Source organism: Cricetulus griseus, chromosome 3 (assembly GCF_003668045.3).
Source record: "Cricetulus griseus strain 17A/GY chromosome 3, alternate assembly CriGri-PICRH-1.0, whole genome shotgun sequence".
In the NCBI taxonomy this organism is placed as follows: Eukaryota; Metazoa; Chordata; class Mammalia; order Rodentia; family Cricetidae; genus Cricetulus; species Cricetulus griseus.
Genome location: NC_048596.1, coordinates 66,178,053 through 66,199,984, shown reverse-complemented (window position 1 = coordinate 66,199,984; position 21,932 = coordinate 66,178,053). Strand labels below are relative to the sequence as shown.

Genomic DNA, 21,932 nt, shown 5'->3' with positions numbered 1-21,932 from the left:
CTTGTTGGGTGTATCAGTGCCAAGGTCAGTAGTAGGGAGGTGGGGCAACCTATGAAGGAGAATATTTTCCTGGGCCTTTGTGAGATGGTTGCTTTGCAAACACGTTGTGTCTGTATTATGCGAAGACATCTGTGCAATCTGAAATACAAGCTGATTGGGACATTCTTTTCTGTGCTTCGTGTTTTCTTCGTTGTGTTGTATGTGATGCTTACACTTGCAAAATTAATGGTGAACCAACCCCCTATACCCTCATGTTTTGGGGCTATTGTTTGATTTGCAGTCAGTATTCCCATTGATAATAAAAACTCTCTTTCCCTCTCAAAGGGTATATTTCCTGCTTCATATATCCATCTTAAAGAAGCAATTGTTGAAGGAAAAGGGTGAGTCTTGTCTTGATCTTTAAATGAAGTTTAAAAATGATTATTGCTACTGAATATGTGGTAGACTAAGTTGGGGGGTTTAAGTTTAAGTAGGGCTGGAGAGATGGCTTATTGGTTAAGGGCATGGACTGTTTTCTAGTACCATGTCTGGTGGCTCACAACTACCTGTAACTCTAGAAAGGACTCTTGTATTCATGTACACACAGCTCCCGTGTGTGTGTGTGTGTGTGTGTGTGTGTGTGTGTGTGTGTGTGTGTGTGTGTGTGTGTGTATGTGTTTGTAATAGCTGTGTTTGACCATGATGGTTTAGGAGAATAAAGGGACTTGGGATCCACTCATGTTTGTCTTTGACCCATTGAAGAGTCCAAGGCCATTGCCTTAGTTGTAGTCATTTCTTTGAAACTTCAGTCCCTTAAGGGACGTGTGGTCCTCCTCTATGAGTTACCCCATTAGGCAGTGGCCACCCTGGATGCCTAGCTGAATCTTTTCTGAGTCTTTTTTTCCTGGAAATCTTAGCAGGGTGTGATACAGAGTTGAGTGGGAATGATCGGTTGTTAAATTGGGACCATGTGAATTCACGTGTCAGCTAATTGAGGTGTGTAACTCCTGGAGTTCACCAGACTGATGGGTAAGGTCCTGAAAAGGACATTCCTAGAACAGGAACCCGGGCCAGGTGTGAACTGGGGGAGACAACATTCAAATGTTTTCTTTTTTGGTCTCTGCTTCATCTTCACACTCTGTTAAATATGTAAATTATAAAATTACTAATCATATGATTACTGCATAATGACATCTCTTTGGCTGATTACAAAATTGCCTTTCTGAGCACTGTACTTTTAACATATGAAAAGGATGGCTTGGGTTCCTGCACTTCCCGGGTGCATAATTACAGTGAAGGGAATAATTTAGAGGCATGGATGGTGCTGACCTGCAAGATGGTATTCGTTCAGACACATAAAATGTTTTGTATGCAAAATTCTAAAAAGGAAGACAAACTTGAGGAAGTTTAAGCTTACCACAGAAGTAACTGAAGTATATATGTGATGTGCTTCTGCCTGCCGGGGTCAAAATCCATATGTAAGTTGGCTTGTATAGGAGTAATAATTTTCAAAAGCTTTTTGAAGTATATGAAAAAGTGTGTGTGTGTGTGTGTGTGTGTGTGTGTGTGTGTGTGTGTGTGTGTGTGTTTCTACATACATATCTATTCAGCAGCATATTATTATGGGAATGTGGAATTACCTGGATTCTTCCAGCAGGTAGATAAGGCTCATTCATCTTCTGGGATCAAGTTGCGGTGTGGAAAGCACCAAGTACAGTGTGATATGAGCAATGCACACATGTTCTGATGGTGCTTTTGACTGTCAGCCTTTGTTCCCCACACTCCTTTCCTGGCTCTGACCTTTGCTTCCACTGTATCGGGCTGCCTGCCCAGCTTTACCCGCCCCCTATGATTTTTCTGCTGGAGGACCTGACAGGTGACTACTGGCCCTTAGTTTCTTCTGGCTACCTGCAGACATCTGCTCTCTTCTCTGCTGGTCCTTCCTCTTGTCCAGTGCTGACTCCACCACTCCTTCACCTCACTCCACCTGCCATTATTTTCAGGGTTATATTATATTGTATTCATTCATACATTCATATTCACACACACACACACACACACACACACACACACACACACACACACACACACACACACACCTCTGTATTACCTGCTCTTTCTCCCATGATTTTTTTTTTCTTTTGTGTCCTCTCTCTTCCATGTCTTCTCCCTTGTCTGGCCTCTTTCTTCTTTTAGAATCCTGGCCACCATCCCTTCTTCATGTTTGTTTCATGCCTGTGTCTATAATATTGTGCTTTTTATATTTTATCATAACAAAGCAATCCCTATTTGTCCCCTCCTCTTTGCTGATACAGCATTACTTGCAACAACGGCTACTATTAGTCACTATCTTCCCTGAAGCCCCCTGTGGGCACCGAGGCCCTTATGTCCTTCCTCACCTGCCCCCTCACATACTACTTTCAGGGCTAGGGTATTTCTGTTGGGCCCCTCCCTTGTGACATGGCCTGTTTCTCCCGAATCTTGAGCTGGTCTCTCCCTGTAGATATTGCTAGAATCTGGGCCTCTGACCTTGATCTTTCTTTGGACCTGTGGTTGGTTCACTTGGACAGTGGTTAGTGACCTAATGGTCTCCGGTCAGGAGTGGTGTTACAAGCCTCCTAATTGGGAGGTAGAGGCAGGAGGGTCAGGAGTTCATGTCCTGGCTACATGGCTTACATGCCACCCTATCTCAACCCTAGTCCACCTCCCATCCTCTTCCTCCTCCCTAAAAAACAGAGTCACTGTTTCTGGCTCATGGCTTGCTCTTCCCCATTTAGTCTTTTAAGGAATTATTTTAAATAAAAAATGGTGTGCATTTATGGTGTCTAATGTGGTATTTTGAAGCACACACACGTTGCAGAGTGGCAGTTTGGGCTAGTTCACACAAGGTAGTTATGAGAAGCTGCCTTCTAGTCAATAATCATCTGTGGTGAGAACACTTGAAGTGCATGCTCCTAGCCATGTTTAAGTGCAGAGTGTATTCTTAGTGACGCCAGTCACCATGCGGGACAGCACGACTCTTGGATTCATTCTCTCTGTTTAATGATGTGTCCTTTCTCCAGCATGTGTCCCTTCCTGCTGATGCACACAGCCAGGACTCATTCCTGCGTCCTCACAGTGGATAGGCAGGTGCTGTTGGGATAGCACCTTTCTGAACCTCTTACTTCCTGGCCTTGTGACTCCCTCAGCCTTAATTGATGCTCAGTTGGGACTCCTTCCCTCCATCTGATGATCTTGTCCACAGCTTAGAAAGCAGGCATTGTTGTCTGTGCCTTCCTAAAACCACATACGAATGATGTGGTTTTTAAAAACCAGGGGAATAAATACGACAAAATAATGCATATGTTGATAAAGAGTTAAAGCCAAGTCAAGGCTAAATCTTCTGGGGTAGAAGGAAAAGGTCAGTCTTGGGTGGGACTGGAGAGAGTCTTGGTGAACAATTGAAAGCTGTAATCTTGCTCACATCTCAGCAAGGATAATTACTACCTGTATCATCATATAATGAGTTGTATACTTTATAGAAAGGTTAAAATAACCTTAACTCATACCTGCATTTTAACGGCACACACTGACTGGGTGTGGTTTATGGTACTCTGAGATAGATGGGTGTACACTTTTCCTGAATATACTTTCCACTTTTCAGTTCTTGGCCTGCTGAAGACTTTCTGTGGCTAGTCTTTCTCTTCTTCATCTTACCTCACTATACAAGTTTCACGACTTACAGGCAGGGTAACATGTAGATGCTCCCATGTTCTGTACAAAGAACTTGTCATTCATTGGTGTGTCTGTTCACATGTGTGAACATAATTATGTTCGTTTCTTTTCCCCATTTGTTTAACCATTGAGCTCTCCAGCCTCTTTAGGGACTCAGTCAGGTGCAGCTCCCAATAAAGCCACAGAATCAGCTACTCTCTCCCTCTTTCATCCCAGGCAACATGAAACTGTCATCCCAGGGGACCTCCCCCTCATACAGGAAGTCACCACAACCCTGCGAGAGTGGTCCACCATCTGGAGGCAACTTTATGTGGTAAGATGGGATGCTCGGTTAAAGCTTAAGCATAGAGATTGTGTTTCTGGTCCTTGTACCAACACATAGTTTTCCCTCCTTGGGAACCCAGAGAGTAGAGCCCCTGTGGTAGGGTCTTGCTTCTCAAGGAGAGAGCAAGCACTGTGATCATTGTACTAGCTACTGTTGGGGACCCTATGGCCTTGACCTCTGTTGTATTCAGATGCAGTTTACTCACTGTATTGTGTAAACTGAACTAAAATGGAAGCTGGCCTTGGATCTGTTTTGGGTTGTGTGGAGCAAGGGGATTATAGTTGCTGTCAGGCCTTTGAAGGAGGGGACCAGGTTGATGTCACCTCTGAGTGTATATTTTGATCAGGAAAACTAAAATCTACTTTTGCACGGAAATCACTTAGCTTTGAAGACTTAGTAGAGGGTGACTACTAATCATTTTATTTTTGTCACTGACTACCTGTAAATGATAGGTCTTATGGTCCGAGGAATATGATAGTTTTGATGTATCGTGTCCGAGGTGAAGCAGGGAACATTTCAAATTCTGGCTCTGTGAGCAGTTGTCCGGTTCTTATTAATGCAGAGATGTCAGAGCTCTGACATCTTGCATTTCATTTTCCCTCGGGGCATTTCTTTGCACATAAATCCATATTTGCCAAAGATTACCTTTTGTTAAGCCCTTATTTCTATTCAGAGTGTTGATTTCTCATATGCTAATGTTATTATCACCGAGCAAGGGCCCTGGAAGGAAGTCACTGCGTTCATTTCTCGGGAACATAGAAAACTTCCTAAAGTCTCCACAGCTGTTCGCTGGGCAGGCTTGTTTTTGATTATACAGTGGTTTCCTATAAATGCTCAGTAATAAGCACTTGTGGTAATTGTTCATCAAACGTACTCACAAACCTAAAAGCGTGAAGTTAGCCATGAATGTTTTGTGTAAATCTGAGCAATTTCATAGTGGGTATTTCATATTCAACTTAGCAATTTTTAAACAAAATTATGATCACACAACAAACAGGAGTTGCCGTGGACTAATATGTGAGTGGACAGCATTGGTCTCCTAGTCTTGGAATCAGCATCCTGAACCATCACCTGTTTTCTTCTACAAACGGCAAATTCACCTCTAATGGGTTTATGTTGTTAAATTTGTGCAAAGTCAAGTCAATGGTGGTGCTAAAAATTTAGATACATTCTTCTAGTTTTCTCTGGCTGTAGACCTGTCAGCAAGGCAGGTATGTATTTTACATGTTGTTAGAGAGATGGGAGGGAGTGGAGGGCTAGTGAGATGAAAAGAGACATGTTTTGCACTAAATTCGAATCTCTTTTGGCTTTCATTTAAGGAATAAAAATCAGGAGCCTGGCATTGTGTCATGCACTTGGAAGGTGGAGGCAGGGAGATTAAGAGATTGTGGTGGAAGTCTCTGCTCTTTTCCACTTTTGTAGTTCTTGGCACATTGTCAGGTCTCAATAAATATTTGTTGAATAAATTAAAAAATATAGTTTAAGGATAAGGCTAGCCTAGGCTATATGAGACCCTGTCTCAAAACAACAACAAATAAAAACAAGGGAAAAGAAGGAAAGATAAAGGAAGGAACTAGAACTAGAGTAATATTATAAAAACAGCTTGGAGAGGTGGCTCAGCAGTTAAGAGCACTTGGTCTTTTTCTAGAGGACCAGAATTTGATTTCTAGCACTCCTGTCAGCAGTTCATAACTCGAACTCCAGGGGGTCAGATATCCTCTACTATACTCTGTGCACCTCTCTCTCTCTCTCTCTCTCTCTCTCTCTCTCTCTCTCTCTCTCTCTCTCACTCTCTCTCTCTCTCTCTCTCACACACACACACACATTATAATATAATGATATAACTCATGGAATAGAAAATAACTTGTCAGAGTGCTATGTGTTGGGTAGGTGGTGAGGCTGTTTTGGGAACTTTTACAAGTTTCAAATAGTTTTCAAATGGGAGATAGTGAGGGAGTGGTTTAGATATTGTAGAGTGGCACTCATTTGTTAAAACAGCGATTCCACATTTTAATTTTTGAAGGGATCATGATGCGTAATATATAATTATTAAGTCCTATTTGGGTGCTCAGAGGAAGAACATTGCAGGCAACCTTAGTCTCCTTAATGAGTTATATCAACAATTGCAAATTTGATTTATTTGGGGGAGGGTACCACAAATCCAATACACAAAAGGTAAGAACAGCCAGTTTTCTTTTGATGTAGAAGCAACAAGACTATTCATGGATAGATACTTGCTGCCACTATGTGTTGTAGGGGTCACAGTGTCCCAGGGAAGGCTGGTGCAGGATGGCCTATGTGTCAGCTGACAGCATGGTTTTGGGGCTCAGGCATGGGGTATTTTGAAGACCATCCCTCAGTGAGCAATGGTGTAGTACTGTCTTGAGAGTAGGATACTCAGTGCTTCTAGGCATGCCTAACCTATTGATATTGTGACAGGTCAGTCTTTGTTAACTACAGAGTTTCAGGCTTCACAGTGGAGCAATGAAGTTGGAGAAAAAAAAAATCTCCTAATGTTTTAAGTGAGTTTATAATTTTGTGTTAGACTACATTCACAGGGTCCTTGGCTTCACAGACACATCTTCAAGTATTGATGGAGCCAGGAGGATGCTGGGACTTCCGGGCCATCCCGAGGCTTGAAGTCCCATTCTTGCTGTGTGTTCTGTGCTTGGGAGTGTAGCATGCATTCTGGGGAGGTGTGCTACCTCCTATTCTTTCAGTGTCTCGTAGGAACCAGATTCTATAAAACCTGTTCTGTTTGATGTGAGAATCTGCTTCTCATCTGACAGTCACTGAGTCTCAGGAAGCAGTGCATATTCTGTCTTTGTATTTGAAGAACTATCCATTTGGTAGGATCTCCACTAGGCTGTTTTTTTAAAATCAGAACCTTTACAGTTGTCTTTTTTCCCCCTCTATAGCAAGATAACCGAGAGATGTTTCGAAGTGTGCGACACATGATCTATGATCTTATTGAGTGGCGGTCACAGATCCTTTCTGGAACCCTGCCCCAGGATGAGCTCAAAGAGCTGAAGAAGAAGGTCACAGCCAAAATTGATTATGGAAACAGGTTTGTTTATTTAAAGGATGATTTCATGCTTAAATTGTCCAATATAATAGTACAACCCTAAGCCTAGAGGATGTCTCAATTACATTTTATCATAAAACCAAATTTCTAAATACCAAAATAATAGCGTGGCTTACATTCTGATCTGGTTTACCCAGTCACCCTTGAAACCTTTGCTTCGAGGTCTTTGTCTTTGTTGTGTAGTGGTGGAGCTGTGAGTGTCTTGAGGGATGGCTCACTCACTCCTGAGGAGAGCATGCTTTGCTGTTGGCTGCCCTGAACATGACTGTTTTGGTCCTAGTTCTTCCATATCAGTAGCCAGGATGGGAGGTCATGGCCTCTCCCACCTGGTACCTGTTTGCGTGTTCACATGATATCAGAGCTGCAAGAAGCCTTAAAAGTGGCCAGGTCCTGCATTTCCCGATGCCTCTTTACCTCAGAGTTCCTTGGTACTTATTATACTGAATCTGGGGACCCACTCCTGGGATCCTGAGTTTTGCTGTTTGGTGCTTGGTAGAGAGTGCAGTCAAACTGCTGTTCGGGTGGAGGAAAACTTAAGGTGTAGTCCACACCCTTCCCCATTTTTGCCGTTGAGAATGTGGAGATGAGAGCAGGGCTTGCCGCTTACCCATCAGAGGACCCTTAGGTAAGTCATAGAACCTTTCTTTAATAACTGAACTACTGAATAATTTTGCTTTCTGGTTATTCCCCTCCTCCTTTTCATGTGTGAAAGTTCTCTAATGTCACATTATGTGTGACTTTATTTTCCCCTCCAAGGCCAGAGATTCCAGGTATAGGATATTAGATACCATTTCAATGAAACCCATTACAAGATCCCCTGCTTACAAAAGCAAACCTTTGGAGCTCTGATTTCATTTTCTGTTGGAGAAAGCTGTTTTTGAAGTTAGGTTCAGAGACCACCTGTTTAATCTGGCTGCAGGAAACAACCTAAGTACGTTACACCATGGAACAATCTTGTTAAGACAGAAAGTGTTTCCAAATGTAATTTACTGCTTGGATAGGAAATGCAACGTTATTAAGACAAGTTTGCCTGAGGACTGCAGGCCGATATTCCTCTAAAGCCCGATGCTCTCCACTTATCTTCCTACTCCCTCCTGTAGAACGTGAAGTAATAATAATAAGAATACAAATAAAATAAAAGTGGAGGCTGTTTGATTTTCAGATGGTCTGGTCCCTCAGAAGCAGTTCCTTGGTCTTATCATCATCACTTATGCATTCTTTCCCCTTTTACCTGAGTGGCAGCAGGGAGAGGGGAGTGTTCTGGAAGCTGTGGTTAATGTGGTCAATGTCATAGTCTGTTTCTCTAAGAAGATGGTCCTGTAAAACACAAACAGGGGCATGCGCTCACACACACACAAACATGCGCACACCTACTCCCAGATATACCCAGACAGGTCTAGAGCCATATTTATCCGAAGAAACCTGCATATACATCCACAGAGAGAGAGAGAGAGAGATACAGGGACATGCTCACACTGTCTTCAGGGGGATGTATCCAGCCCCTTTGTTAAACCCTTTGCCATTCCATAGTCTCTAACCTTGTTATGGTTAGGCTAACACTCCTCAACAGAACCAGTGTATTGATTGCTGAGACCAATGCAGACTGGTTGATGTGACCGGCTACCTTGTATGGTGGTGGTGGTGTGTTGGTGTGTCAAGAACATGTATGTGTGCCATCTTTTTTTTTTTTTCTTTTTTATTCTTGAGATATTTGGTCTCAGTCACATAACTAGTTTCCTTTTTTTGTGAAATGGGTCTGACCAGGTTTTCTGTCTGGACTCAGGTGACAATGACATCACATGATATCCATGGTGAGTTGGCAAAGGGCTTGATCTATATCGTTCTTGAGGGGGCCTCATCAGGTGAGGCCTGTAGGGCATTGTGGCTGGGTCTCCAGGAGCTCACCCACACCACCCACACACCACTAACCATGCCCACACAGTGCTGACCCAGCACAGAACATTACCTCACCCACATTGGAACTGACTCCACCCATACACCACCAAGCTCACTCACACCATGCTGACCCATGGTATTGATACTGACTTTTAGAGCAGGGTCAGGACTGGGATGAATGAGTTGGTCAGATTTGAGAGGTTTTGCTTTGTTAGTGAAACTGTTATAGAGGCAGCTAGTGATCCCTTGCAAGGCTTTCTGCCTTCGTGTACCCATGGATGGTATGCATGTGCAGGGTGCAGTGATGAGTTCTGATTGTCCACACCTTCCACAGTTTTTAGTCATGTACACTTTACCTGAACTCTGAAAATCCATAAGTTCTGATTGGAAGGTGAAGGCTTTATTGAAAGAAATGCAGTCAACACTGAGCAATTTTCATTCTCCCTATTGTGACACATTTTGGGTTACACAAAGCAGTGCCACAGACTGGTGTTCTCTTATATTTGTGGATGAGTTCCAGTTTCTGAGGCATTTTCATCTGCTCAATGGCTGGAACTGTCATTATGCTAGGGAATTTACTCCCTTGGTTCATATCCTCCTCACTCTGGATTCTTGGTATTCTAGAATTCTTGATTTGGACCTGGTGGTGCGGGATGAAGATGGAAACATTTTGGATCCAGAACTGACCAGCACCATTAGTCTCTTCCGAGCACACGAGGTAGCTTCTAAACAAGTGGAGGAACGACTGCAGGAAGAGAAAGTGAGTTCACCTCTTCAGTGTGCACTTTGCATGGGTTTGTGTTTCTTAGCAACTGCAGCGAGTAGTAGAGAATGTCAAGGAAGCCCAGAATGGGTAGTAAAAGAGCCCACTCCCCATTGCCAAAGCAAGTGCCCAGTGTGTTTCAGAAAAGGAGGAATGGGATGGAGCCAAGTGGTATGGCACAGCCTATTAATTCAGCAGGTATTGGTCCAGCATCTGTCAGATTCCAGGGACTGGTGACATAGTGAAGAGTGAGACACAGATTTGAGTGAGGCATCATTCGAGAACCTAAACTAAAGCCAGCCACTAATCCAGCAACCAGTTTGTTTATAGGAGTCTTAGAAGGCCCACATCCTTGCAAATACTCAGCATGAGCTGCTACAGAATGGGCACTGCGTGGTTTGAGAACACATAGTGGGAACACAGTGACTGTATAAGTAGCATGGCCGAGTGGAGGCAGTTGGCGGTGCCTTTTTCCTGTTCTATAGGGGATTAAAAAGAACAAGGGCTATTCTCCAGGTTGCTCATGATGACTTTCTGTCTGTTTGTAGTCTCAAAAGCAGAATATGGACATCAACAGACAAGCAAAGTTCGCAGCAACCCCGTCTCTGGCCTTGTTTATTAACCTCAAAAATGTGGTTTGTAAAATAGGAGAAGATGCTGAAGTCCTCATGTCTCTTTATGACCCCATGGAGTCCAAATTCATCAGGTAGGCGACTCCCCCCCCCCCACTTGCAGGTTTCATCAGTTTCTTTTCTCATTGCTGAAGCACTTTCATCAGGGAGGGTTTATTCTGACCCATAGTCAGGTCAGAGCATGCGGTCCAGCATGGTGATGCCCTGGCAGTGCAAGTTGCTCTCAGCTGATGATGCAAATGCACTGCTTAGGATTTTTGTCAAGTTGACCAAATCTACAGGCATCTGGGAAGAGGGATCTGTAATTGAGAAAATCCCTCTATCAAGTTCCGTAGGCAAGTCTGTGGTGTGTTTTCTTGATTAATGCCTGATTTTAGGAGGGCACAGTCTACTGTGGATAGTGCCACCCATGGGAAGTGGTCCTGGGTTACATAAAAAACAAGCTGAGTGAGCTGTGGAGAACAAGCCACATTCCTTCTTTGAGTTCCTGCCCAGACTTCTCTTCGGGAAGGACTGTGAACTGTAAGATGAAATATGCACTTTGCTCCCCATGGTATTTCAAGTCATACTGTTTATCTCAGCCATGGAAAGCAAACGAATTCACCCTACAAGCATCACCTTTGCTTTTTGCAAACATTTGGTCTAGGAATGTCTTCTGTAACTTTCACCTCTCCGTTGTTTCTCTAAGCTGATGGGCTAGTGTGTATGTGGCTCGTTTCCTTTTCTTCTCACACGAAGACTCATAATAAATATCTGCTGAACAAAAATCTTGTAAATACATTGGTCCTCAATAAAATTTTCTCTTTATTCTGATGAAAAAAACTATGATTAAGCTATGTGAAATGTGTCATATCTGTGTGTCAATACTCCTGTATTTTCACTTGAACATGTAGTTTTTCATAGGAAACAGAACACACAGGTGATTTTTATTCTCACTTCTGATAAGTGCTTTTTTTCTTTTTTGATAGAGATGCTATTTGTATTTTATGGCTTACTTGGCTTCTCGAAGGCTCTGAATTAAATATACATACGTTGTTCCAAATTCAATACACAGCTCTGTATTGTTGTCATTCTAAATGGACAGAGAAGCTTTTCACATTTTACACACTGAAATGTCATTCTCAAATATTTCTGTTACACAGATAACCCATGTCGTAGAAAGTGAAAGGGCTGTTCATACAGTGTCTGCTTGGCAGAGTCTCTGTGGCCTCAGTGTTTATAAACTCAGGGTCAGTTGCATAGGGACCTCCATGTTGTTAATTATGAGGCCTTATGGGATACATTGGGTACCCATCTGTGTTTGGAAGAGTAATTTGTTTCCTTTTTTTCCCTCCCAGTGAAAACTACCTGGTCCGTTGGCCAAGTTCAGGATTACCAAAAGATATCGATCGATTACATAACTTGCGCGCTGTGTTTACGGTGAGTCCATCCATGTCCATGGGTTGAGTGTCATTGTGACCTGCTCTTATGGCTGTTGTAGGGAGACTTCTCAGCACTGAATGTACTGAGGTCCTAGGAGTGACTATCACACTGACTAATCCAAGAATCACTGAGCCCTTTTTGGGAGTTTCTGAGTTTTATCTTTGCTTAGCATTACTATGAGACAGATAACTTCATCTCCCCAGAGCCTGTCTCTTTAGCTCATGTCTTTAATCACTTAGCCAAGTGTCTGCTATTCCTTTATTCCTTCTTGTCATGTGAACAGCATTAAAATATCTTAGCTGGTCAGAGAACAGACACTGGTCCAAATTTACATCCTTTTCAATTGGACTTGTGTTGAATCATGGTTCTCCATAATAATTTATGGAAATTAATATTTTTAGGATCTTGGGAGCAAAGACCTGAAAAGGGAGAAAATCAGTTTCGTCTGCCAGATTGTCCGAGTTGGTCGCATGGAGCTGAGGGACAGCAACACCAGGAAGCTGACTTCTGGGCTGAGGCGACCTTTTGGCGTGGCTGGTAAAATCCACATCTCTGTTTTTCTTTGAGAGTTTCAGACCATTCAGTTGGAAGACAGACAGCGGGCCACTTTGATTTATATACTTTGCTGCTGGAGAGGAAACTATGGGTATTAGTTCTTTTTTATATAGCTTGGATCCTATTTGCTGTATCTACAGTGCTTCAGATTCAGATTAAATCTGGTCTGGTTTGAAAGCAAATCCCAGTTTTTACTGGGAGAGACACTGAATCACTTACCCACACCGTGGAGAAGTCAGCACCAGGCGGCTTACTGGACTCAGTGCTTGATTTAGTAGTAGAGAGGCACAGCCTGGCTCTATGAGGACACAATACAGCTAGCACATGGACTTGTTACCGTCCACATCTCTGCTTGGTGTTTTGTGACTGTATAAGAAACTGAGAACCTGGTTATCTGTGTCAAGGAAAGATAAGCATCCCCACTAGGTGACTTCTTTTGATATCAGTGGCTTTCTTCATAATGTAGAGAAGCAGTTTTCTTTATTAGAATTGCAGGGGAATTCTTTCACTCACTACTGTGACAACTAATGTCCGTAATTTTTAGGAATCATGTTGTTCTAGTGTCATCCTGTTGCTGTGATAAAACACTATTCCCAAAAGCAACTTGGAGAGGAGAGAGTTTATTTGGCTTACACTTCCAGGTCATAGTCCATCATATGGGATGTCAAGGCAGTTCAAGTCAGTAAGTTCATGGCAGGAACTATGGAGGACCTGCTTGCTGGCTCATCCTCTGGCTTGCTCAACCTTATGCTCAGCTAGCTTTCTTATATAGCTCAGGGAATGGTAACAACCATGGTGGGCTGGGCCTTCCTACTTTGATTATGAATCAAGACATCCCACATAGATATATCCTCAGACCAACCTGATGAAGGAAACACTCAACTGGAACACCCTGTTCAGGTGATTCTAGGCTGTTGCAAGCTGACAGTGCTAAGTAGGACACATAGAATAAATATATGGGGATAATTCTTGATTCCTGATAACTAGCTGTTATTTCTTGTACGAACAGTGATCAAAGACAGTCCTTGTTTGGCTATCAGGAAAGTCAGCATTTGAGTTTTACTCCATTAAATAGACTTTAATTTTCAGAAAAATAAAAATTGGGCTGAAAAAACAAACTGCTCCCCATATACTTCATCCTGTTCCCAGCATTCTGTGTAGCTGTATCACCAGTGAGTCTTATGTTTATGACAGGCAGTGGACTTATACTGTGGCCTTTCCTGGACTCTACAGTTTACAGGGACATTTGGTGTTGACATTGTATATTCTGTCAGGTTTTGTGTGTGTGTGTGTGTGTGTGTGTGTGTGTGTTTTACATGCCTGAGTGTGTACATGTGAATGTGTGTGAATGTGGACATTAGAGGTCAGAGGTAGATGTCTTCCTCAATTATTTGCTTAACATCTAGTTTTTGAGACAGAGTCTCTCTCTGAACCTGGAACTTATTGATCTGTCAATTGAGCTCTAGGACCTAGGGGTTTTCTTATCTTCTTCAATCTCCCATGACACCCCACCACCAGGGCTGTATTACAGCCACACACCATCATGTCTGACTTTTACATGGGTGTTGGGATCACACTCTGGTCCTCATGTTTGTGTGGCAAGCAGTTTGCCTATTGAGAGTCATCTTCCCAGCCCTATTCTATGAATTTTCATAAATGAATAATGGCACGTGTCCACCATTGCAGTTATAAACCCGGAGAATTCTGTTGAATTGTTGGGCTCTCCAATGGGCCATCCCAGTGTCTTTATTATCCATGGTGAGATGTTGAGAGTGGGCTTGCTCTTTCAAGTACCCTGGGGAAACTTGGCATTTCTACCCCCGAGTCCTTGAACACACACTGGAACTTACTCCTATTTTCCCAAGCTTGTAGCGTCATTTTCATGTTCAGCTAAGGCACTTGTGATAACAACTTTCTCTTCATCCCACCTGCATTGCAGTTTCAGGGAAATACTGTATTTTTTGTCTCGGGTGATTTAGTCTTCCCAAAACCATTGGAGAGATCTGTGATATGATAATGTAAGTTACATCTTTGGGCATGGATATTGCAGGTTCTCTGAGTATTAGATCACTGGGGAGAACCTGCTGATAAGTTCCTGCGAGGCCATTGTTAGATTTCTGAAAGCAAAGATTTAGCCTGAGGTGGACAGTCACTCTCTTTAGATTAAAAATGGGGATTTTCCTAGCTTTTTATGGTTCCATTGTGATGTTCTGGGAAATCCTGAAGGGATGAAGCTTGGGCAGATACTTGCTGGTGTTGCCATGGCTTCTCCATACCTATAGCATGCGTTCCATTTGCTTGGTGGAGTCTGGTGTTGGGTCACAGCCTCTCAGATCCTGAACTTCTCTGGAGCCAGAGCCTAGAGTATATGCTGGATTAGGGCTACCAGATTTGATAGTCCTCTGTCCTTGGAGTAGCAACTTGTGCTATGTTAGTGGACATCTGTCTTGTCCCAGGTACTTGGATCTCTGGTTTTGAGGCCATCACCATCACATCTCCTGATGCTTGCTCGTCACTGCACTGCTTACTTGCATCTCTGTTTACCCACCTAGACTGATCTTCACTCTTTTTTTTTTTCATTCATTTATTTAGCTCATAAATAAAGTCATGCACAATTATGATACATAATACAGTATGTTCACAATGGCATAGCTAAATTAAACCAATAACATGTTATATCACACATATTCATCATTTTTGTTTTGAGAACACTTGAAGTATACTATCTCACAACTTTTAAAATATAGCATATTGTTATCAACCATATTTATCATGCTCTCAGTAGACCTCAAGACATCACAGAGTCCATGCCTCTTGTCCAACTGCAGTTTTATATCCTTAAACTAATCGTTTCCCCATTGTTAAAGACCCACATTGAAGCCTAATAGCCACAATTCTGCTCTCTGTTCCCATAAGTTCATCATTTCTAGGTTACACATAAAATTATTTTGTTCAAATGACTGCAGAACCTGGAAAAGCTGTTGCTGCTATTGATGCATAACATATTGCCATTATTGCTCTCTCTCTCTCTCTCTCTCTCTCTCTCTCTCTCTATATATATATATATATATATATATATATATATATATATATATATGCTAATTGAAACTCAAATATGTGATGAATCCAAGGTGTTTCAGTGAGTGCTCACCTGTGCATGCAAATTTGATTTCATCTTTAGTGAGTAGTAAAGTTATATGCTTGCCCAAAAAACAAAAACAAAAAAAATAAGTGACACACTGGAAGACAAATGTCACTCTTTTCTTCTTGAGTCTCCTCTCCCTGGTTTTCTGCAGGCTCTGGGCTGCTGGAAACCAGCCTGAGACAAATTCTAGGCACTCTGGCCTGTTGCCTGAATTCTTGTGTGAATTCATCCTCTACTGTCTCATTGGCTGGTGGGACCTTGCATGCGTAGGGCTGTGATGTTCTCACATGGAGTACTGCAGAGGCCCTTGGAGGCAGTTTTATCATCTGTCATCTGGATGTGCAAATGTCCATTCTCATGGCTTCTGAGAGGAACTCCTGCTGCTTTTACAGAAGCCCCATAATTTCCTGCCTACTCAGGCTCAGTGCAGGCTCCTTTGTATTGGTTCCCAGCACCTAGCACCCTGGGCCTCTGCAGTCACCCAAGAACCAGCTCTCTGAATTGATATATGGAGCTTCTATTTATGTTTTCTTCTGCTCTCTTCCCTGAGACAGGAGGTGAGCATTTTATCCTGTGCTTTTGCTATGTAGACTTAATTTTTTTTTTTTATTGGCATATTGCTATGCCCCAAACTGCCCTGTCCCCCTGCTTATGTGTTGGATCCAGCATACTCAGGGGCATATTCTCTTTTCCTGGCCCAGTCTTCTGATTCCCAGAGAGTACCCTTACCTCCAATCACAGGTTTCCATTCTTATTAGGGATCTCTCTCCTCATACCTCAAAAGGGAGACCGACTTTTGGTAATGGGATCCTGCCCATTCCTAGGCAGCTCTATGTCCATGTGAACAAATTTAATTTTGAGGCTTTTTCCAGAGCAATGTCTGCTCCTCTGTGTCAACAGAGCTAGTACTTGTGAATGAGAAAGGCATTCATGCACCTCTAAGCCCACAGGTTTTTGTCTTTTATTGAAAATAATATGCATGATCCTTTCTGTTAAAGCATTTCATAATTCAAAAGTGATTGACAGTGGTGGGAGAAATCATGGAAATTTTATGGAAAAGAAAGATAATTAAATAAATCATTCATAATTTGACACAGCCAGGATAGCACAACAATTTTATTCTTGGTGTGCTCTTTTTTTCTAACTTCTCCCTGCTTTTCCTTTCCAGGGAAATCTCTCTGGATAGTGCCATTATCCTGTGTGCAGCCCTGGTTTCAATGCCCAATTTGATAGAGATACATAAGACAATGGCAGCAAAACACTGAGTATTTGATTGTATCGGTCCAGTTTGTTTGTTCATGGACTGTTTTCATGTCTTGGTTTCTTTTTACCAGCTTCACTATTTTAGTGTGTTAGCGTGTACTTTTTACATGGTAAAACATGTAACATAATATTTTTTGCTTCTATTTGTAAAATATTGTTCAAGAGTGAGAGATTCAGGAGTTGCAATCTATAGTTGTGTACTCACATCAACATTGGGGCTCCAGGTGTTCAACTTTGTGGCAGAAGTGTTTAGTGAGCACTTTTGAATCCAGGCACCCAATCTGATTGCATACAGGGGAAGTACCTCTGTTGAGGTTGCTGAGTAGGAAGGTACATGGTCCTCGGTGTCTCTTGTCTTGTGTCCCATTGGTGTGGACAAGTTGCACTGGTGTGTTATGTCATCAATGGCTATAGCTGCAGGTCCATCATGATGGCTCTCCCTTGAAGCCTGCTTCTCCCTCTTGCCTTCTGCTCTCCTTGTGCTATATTCCTGATCCTCTATTGCTGTTCCCCTCTTTGCATCCTTGCCCTTTGCTATGTCACTGTTACTAGGCCTGCCATACCCTTACCCTTGCATGTGATCATGTTGACTGCAGCCAAACTGGACACTTTGGGTAGTGATATCTTTCCCTGTCCCTAACACAACATAGCCCTCCTCCTCATGAAGACCCCATGCTGGCAGGATGTAGAGACCCAGGAATGGCAGTTTCATGTCCTCTTTTGTCAATGGGTATCTGTGGTGGATAGCTTCAGTTGTCAACTTGACATAACCTAAAATTACTTGGGAAGAATTATCTAGAACAATTTAGTCTATGGGTGTGTCTAACAGGGATAGTTTTGGTTTTTAATTGATGAGGGAACATCTGGCCCACTGTGGATAATATCAATCCTTGGGCAGGGGTGCCTTAAGTATATGACAGAAGCAAGCAAGAATGTATGCAAGTGAGTAATCAGGCCTGCATGCCTTTTTGTTGCTGTTGTTGCTGCTTTTGACTGTGGATATGATGTGATTAGCTGTTTATAGTTCCTGCCACTGTGACTTGTCTGCTATCATGCACTGTAACCTGGAATAGTGAGCCAAGTGAACCCTCTCTCCTGTTTGTTGCTTTTTGTCAGGGTATTTTATCATAGCAACAGAAATGACACTGGGAAAGTATCTTTCCCCATCCAGACCACAGTGAGGTCTTCCTGGACACAGACCTTGGCATGGATGAGCCGTGAGGAAATTCTTGTGCCTTTGAGGCTTTCTCATGAGGGTTAGGATAGGTGGGCCTGGAGATGTGGTCATTAGTGAATACCAAACTTGACAAATGCTCTTTCCCACATGTGTATTTGGCCTCAGCTCCTGCCTTGCTTCTTTGCTGTGTTCTTGCTTGGCCCAAGTGTGTTCTGGGGCAGGACTCTGGAGACTTGGCAAAGGCATCAAGCAAGATAATCTGGGAAGAGCAACAGTTAACTGGTGTAATGTGACCCATGACAGAGGGAGGAAGGAGTCTCGAGGGAACTAGGAAAGCCACCCAAGTGGTATGAGTGGTTGGTATGATGAGTTTAGCCTGACTGTCCTGGATGTGGCTGCTTGAGTGAAAAATCAAGAAACTAGATGTTTCTTCATAATGAGCTGATGATGGTGAGAAGTTAGACTTGCTAATATGTGCTTGTGATGGTAGGTGAGTGTGGGATGACTGCTGTTTGTCCCCTGCCAAGTGAAGACCTGATCTTTGTTAATTGTTTTTTTGGCAGCTGTTAGCTGATGCTCTAGTTATATGGGATGCACTTACCTGCATCTCTGGACACATGTGTAGGCTCTTAAACCAATGGCCCCATTGGTTCACTGGACTGATAGTGTGTGATTGTTCTTCCCATGGCTTCCTAGGCTCTGTCATAATACACAGGAGATGGGAGTGTTGCTTTTCTCACCTTACAGACATTTATGCTTTCTGGGCGTCATAGTTACTTTTTTTTGCTGTTATGACAAAATCCTATAGGATGGTATAAGTAAGGAAGGGTTTATTTTGACTGGCAGTTTAAGGATACAGTATGCTACTGTGTTGAAATATCAAGGCAAAAGTATTGGAGGCAACTGGTCACATTGTTTCCATAGTCAGAAAGCAAAAAGGTGTACAGGAAGTGGGTCCATGCTATAAAACCTCAAGGCCCACACCCAGTGGCCACTTACTTCAGCAAAACTCCATCTCTTAAGAGATTCACAACCATATAGTGCCACCAGCTGGGGACCAAGTATCAAGTATGTGAGCCTGTGGGAAACTCTTCACGTTTATAACACAGAACTGACCATGGTTGTGTGAAATGAACCTTACCTGCAGTTTCAGTACCGGAAGTTAGTCACTAGGAAAGAACCATGGCGCTCTTTTAGCCAGGTGTGGGGGAAAAGGACCCAGCAGAGTGCCTGTCCTGTTCCCTCTAGGGTTTTCTAGCTGTGCTTGACATGGCCAAAGTCACAGAGTGGCTAAGAAGGTGGAAAGTTGCTCTGAGTAAAGCCCTGAATGCTGCCAGGGCTAGCCTCTCTTTTAATGTGGAGATCATACCAAGCCTTTCCAGGGATGCTGGTGAGCCTGGACCACCCCCAGTGAAGGCAAGTTAATGAAATGGAGTCAAGGTGGTGAAATGGAGTTGGTCCTGTGGCTTTGGGTTGTCTGTTCATTTTTGTCCATGCGCTTCTGTTTCAACTGTCCAGCAGGTAACTGAGGGTCAACCTTGAGTGTCCCACTGACTCAGACACCAGCTCTTGGTGACTGGTATCACTTTGAAATTATGTTATCACTGAACTGTGTCTGAGTTATTTTTCTCATTGCTATGAAAAAAAATGCCTGATAAGGAAGCAACAACAATGTAAATAAGTTTAGTTTTGTTTGAAGCTTGGGAATATAGTCCATTCCATCATGGTATGGATGGCATGGAAATGACACTGAGAAGGCAAGGCGGCAGGACTGTGAGGCAGCCGTCAGGTAGCAGTGAGAGATGAATGCTGATGCTCAGGTCACTTTCTCCCTTTTAACCAATCTAGGACCCCAGTCTGTGGAATGGCCAGTTTTCCCACCCAAATTTATCTAATCTAGACAATCCCTCATAGGCATGCCCAGAAGCTGATTCAAGTTAGTTCATCTCTTACAGCTAGCTGTGCCTGGAGCCTTGTTCCATAGGTGACTCTAGATCTGTCAAGTTGCCTGAGTCAGTATTAAAGATCACTGGGTGTTATGTTGTCATGATTAGACTAGCAGCTTGCCCCAAGTGCAGTTTAAAATAAAGTTAAGTGAGTGAAATGAATATAAAAGCAGTTCCTCATCACACTTGCCTCTCCTTGAGTGCCTGCAGATGCAGAATATCTCCTTCATATAGGAGTTTGTGTTGGACAACAGGTCTCCAGGGTGACCCTTGGGGAACTGGCAAAGGGAACTATTCAATGGAATTGTGCTATTTGAGTTCCTTACCCACTGGGGCCAGCATGTTCAGATGACTTAATCTGTCTGTCAAGCATTGCAGAATAGAGGCTTACATATGAGAACAGTATACCATATGGTTCATGCTAGAACACCGTCTGTTCGTCCTTTGTTTTTTGACTTTCTATAGTGGTGGCACTTAAGCCAAAACAACCCTTTCTGTTCCTTCCTTTCCCCAGTGATGGATGTAACAGACATAATAAATGGAAAAGTAGATGATGAAGATAAACAACACTTCATTCCTTTCCAGCCGTAAGTATGAAATCATTCCATCCTTAACCAGATACCACATGAAACCCCCATAATTAATAATTCACTGCTAAGGTTGTTCGTTAAGCCCGAGTCAGGATTCATTTATTTTACAATAATAAGAAATCTGTTTAGTCACTGCTGTGGCACATGGAATCGGGAACTGTGAGGGCGATGGAATAAGGTTTGTGTATGGTCCCGAGAGCTGATGTTTCTTGTAGTCCCAGAATTACCTTATCAGTAGAAGAATTACAATTCTTCACTGAGCATGTTTCTTTACATAATCGATTTATTCTTGTAGCAATTCACATTTTCAAAACACAATACTTTCAAATTCATCACAAGAGGTTGCTGCTTTTTAAAATAGAAACCAAACAAAGTAATGATGAATTCTTTTGCAAAGTGAGAAATAACACCTTGAAACCTGTAATCGGGCTGCTGATGTGTCTGTCTTGGGTTTTTGCTCAGATGAGTGGGTTTGGGCTTTTCCTTTTTTAGGCTTTGTCCACTTCTGACCTGAGGTCTTTAGAGAGGGCCAGGGAACCTGGGGAAAGCACTTGAGGCCAATTTATGAGATTATTCTTGATTTAAAGCTAAAACCTGTGGGCAAGGTGATTGAAGTGATGGTGGGCCTTGATCGGGGCTGCTCCTTCTCAAGGAGGAGGCAGGAGAACTTGATGCTTCAGGTTGATTGCAGAGACAGCCTCCTCTCGGGCCAGACTTCCCAGGAGAATAAGTGCTTGGGGTTAGTGTGACCTGCCCCAGCACTCTGCAGTTTCCTGTTTACTCTTTCCTTTTCCAGTTTGCTTTTATTCAGAAACTTTTAGGCTTAAGGTGAATTTCACTCTTGCAGGTTTACATTGCTTTGGAGCTCAGCTGAGGGAGGCTGAGCTCTGGGAGGCTCTCGATAATGGGTGTCTGAAGGAGCCTTGTCATGGGGAGGACAGGAGACATGGTATGGGCTTCTCTTGCCCCAAGCACTCTTCATAATGGACCACCCCCAACTCCCTGCAGACTTGAGAATCACTTGTTTAAGATGGCTTCAGTGTGGCTTTTCTGTGCATTTAAAAAAAAATACTTTTTCTTGTGCAGCTCTGTAGAAGATTTTGCATCTTGTTGTAAGGAGAGTTGCATTAAAATAGCCTAAAGTTGGGCTCAAGTACCACGTGTTTCACCACACACAATTAGAGGCAGAGGTCCCTGGTGGCTTCAACGCTTTCCATTTACTTTCTGTCTGGTCTGCTAACCACTAGCCCCATGTGGCTCTTTATATTAATTACAGCTGAGTAGAATTAAAACGTAGCCCTTCAATCACATTGGTCTCTTTCAAGTGTTTATTGCCATGTAGGGCTGTTGTTGCCATATTGGATAGTGTCTTGGTTTATTTTCCTGTGGCTGTGATAAAAATACCCTAACACGAGCAACTTAATGGGAAAGGGTTTTATA

General features: G+C 42.8%; 1 protein-coding gene across 3 annotated transcripts in view; it reads left to right on the top strand.

Moving 5' to 3' along the window:
- LOC100773370 (dedicator of cytokinesis protein 1) overlaps nt 1–21,932 on the top strand; it is a 495,025-nt gene that overhangs the window by 60,347 nt on the left and 412,746 nt on the right. For all 3 annotated transcript variants that reach the window (XM_027409107.2, XM_027409106.2, XM_035442142.1), the window contains exons 4-11: nt 325–380; nt 3,910–4,006; nt 6,937–7,085; nt 9,624–9,759; nt 10,311–10,468; nt 11,732–11,813; nt 12,218–12,353; nt 20,417–20,489. In XM_027409107.2, coding sequence (XP_027264908.1) covers nt 325–380; nt 3,910–4,006; nt 6,937–7,085; nt 9,624–9,759; nt 10,311–10,468; nt 11,732–11,813; nt 12,218–12,353; nt 20,417–20,489 — 887 coding nt within the window. The remainder of the gene's footprint in view (nt 1–324; nt 381–3,909; nt 4,007–6,936; nt 7,086–9,623; nt 9,760–10,310; nt 10,469–11,731; nt 11,814–12,217; nt 12,354–20,416; nt 20,490–21,932) is intronic.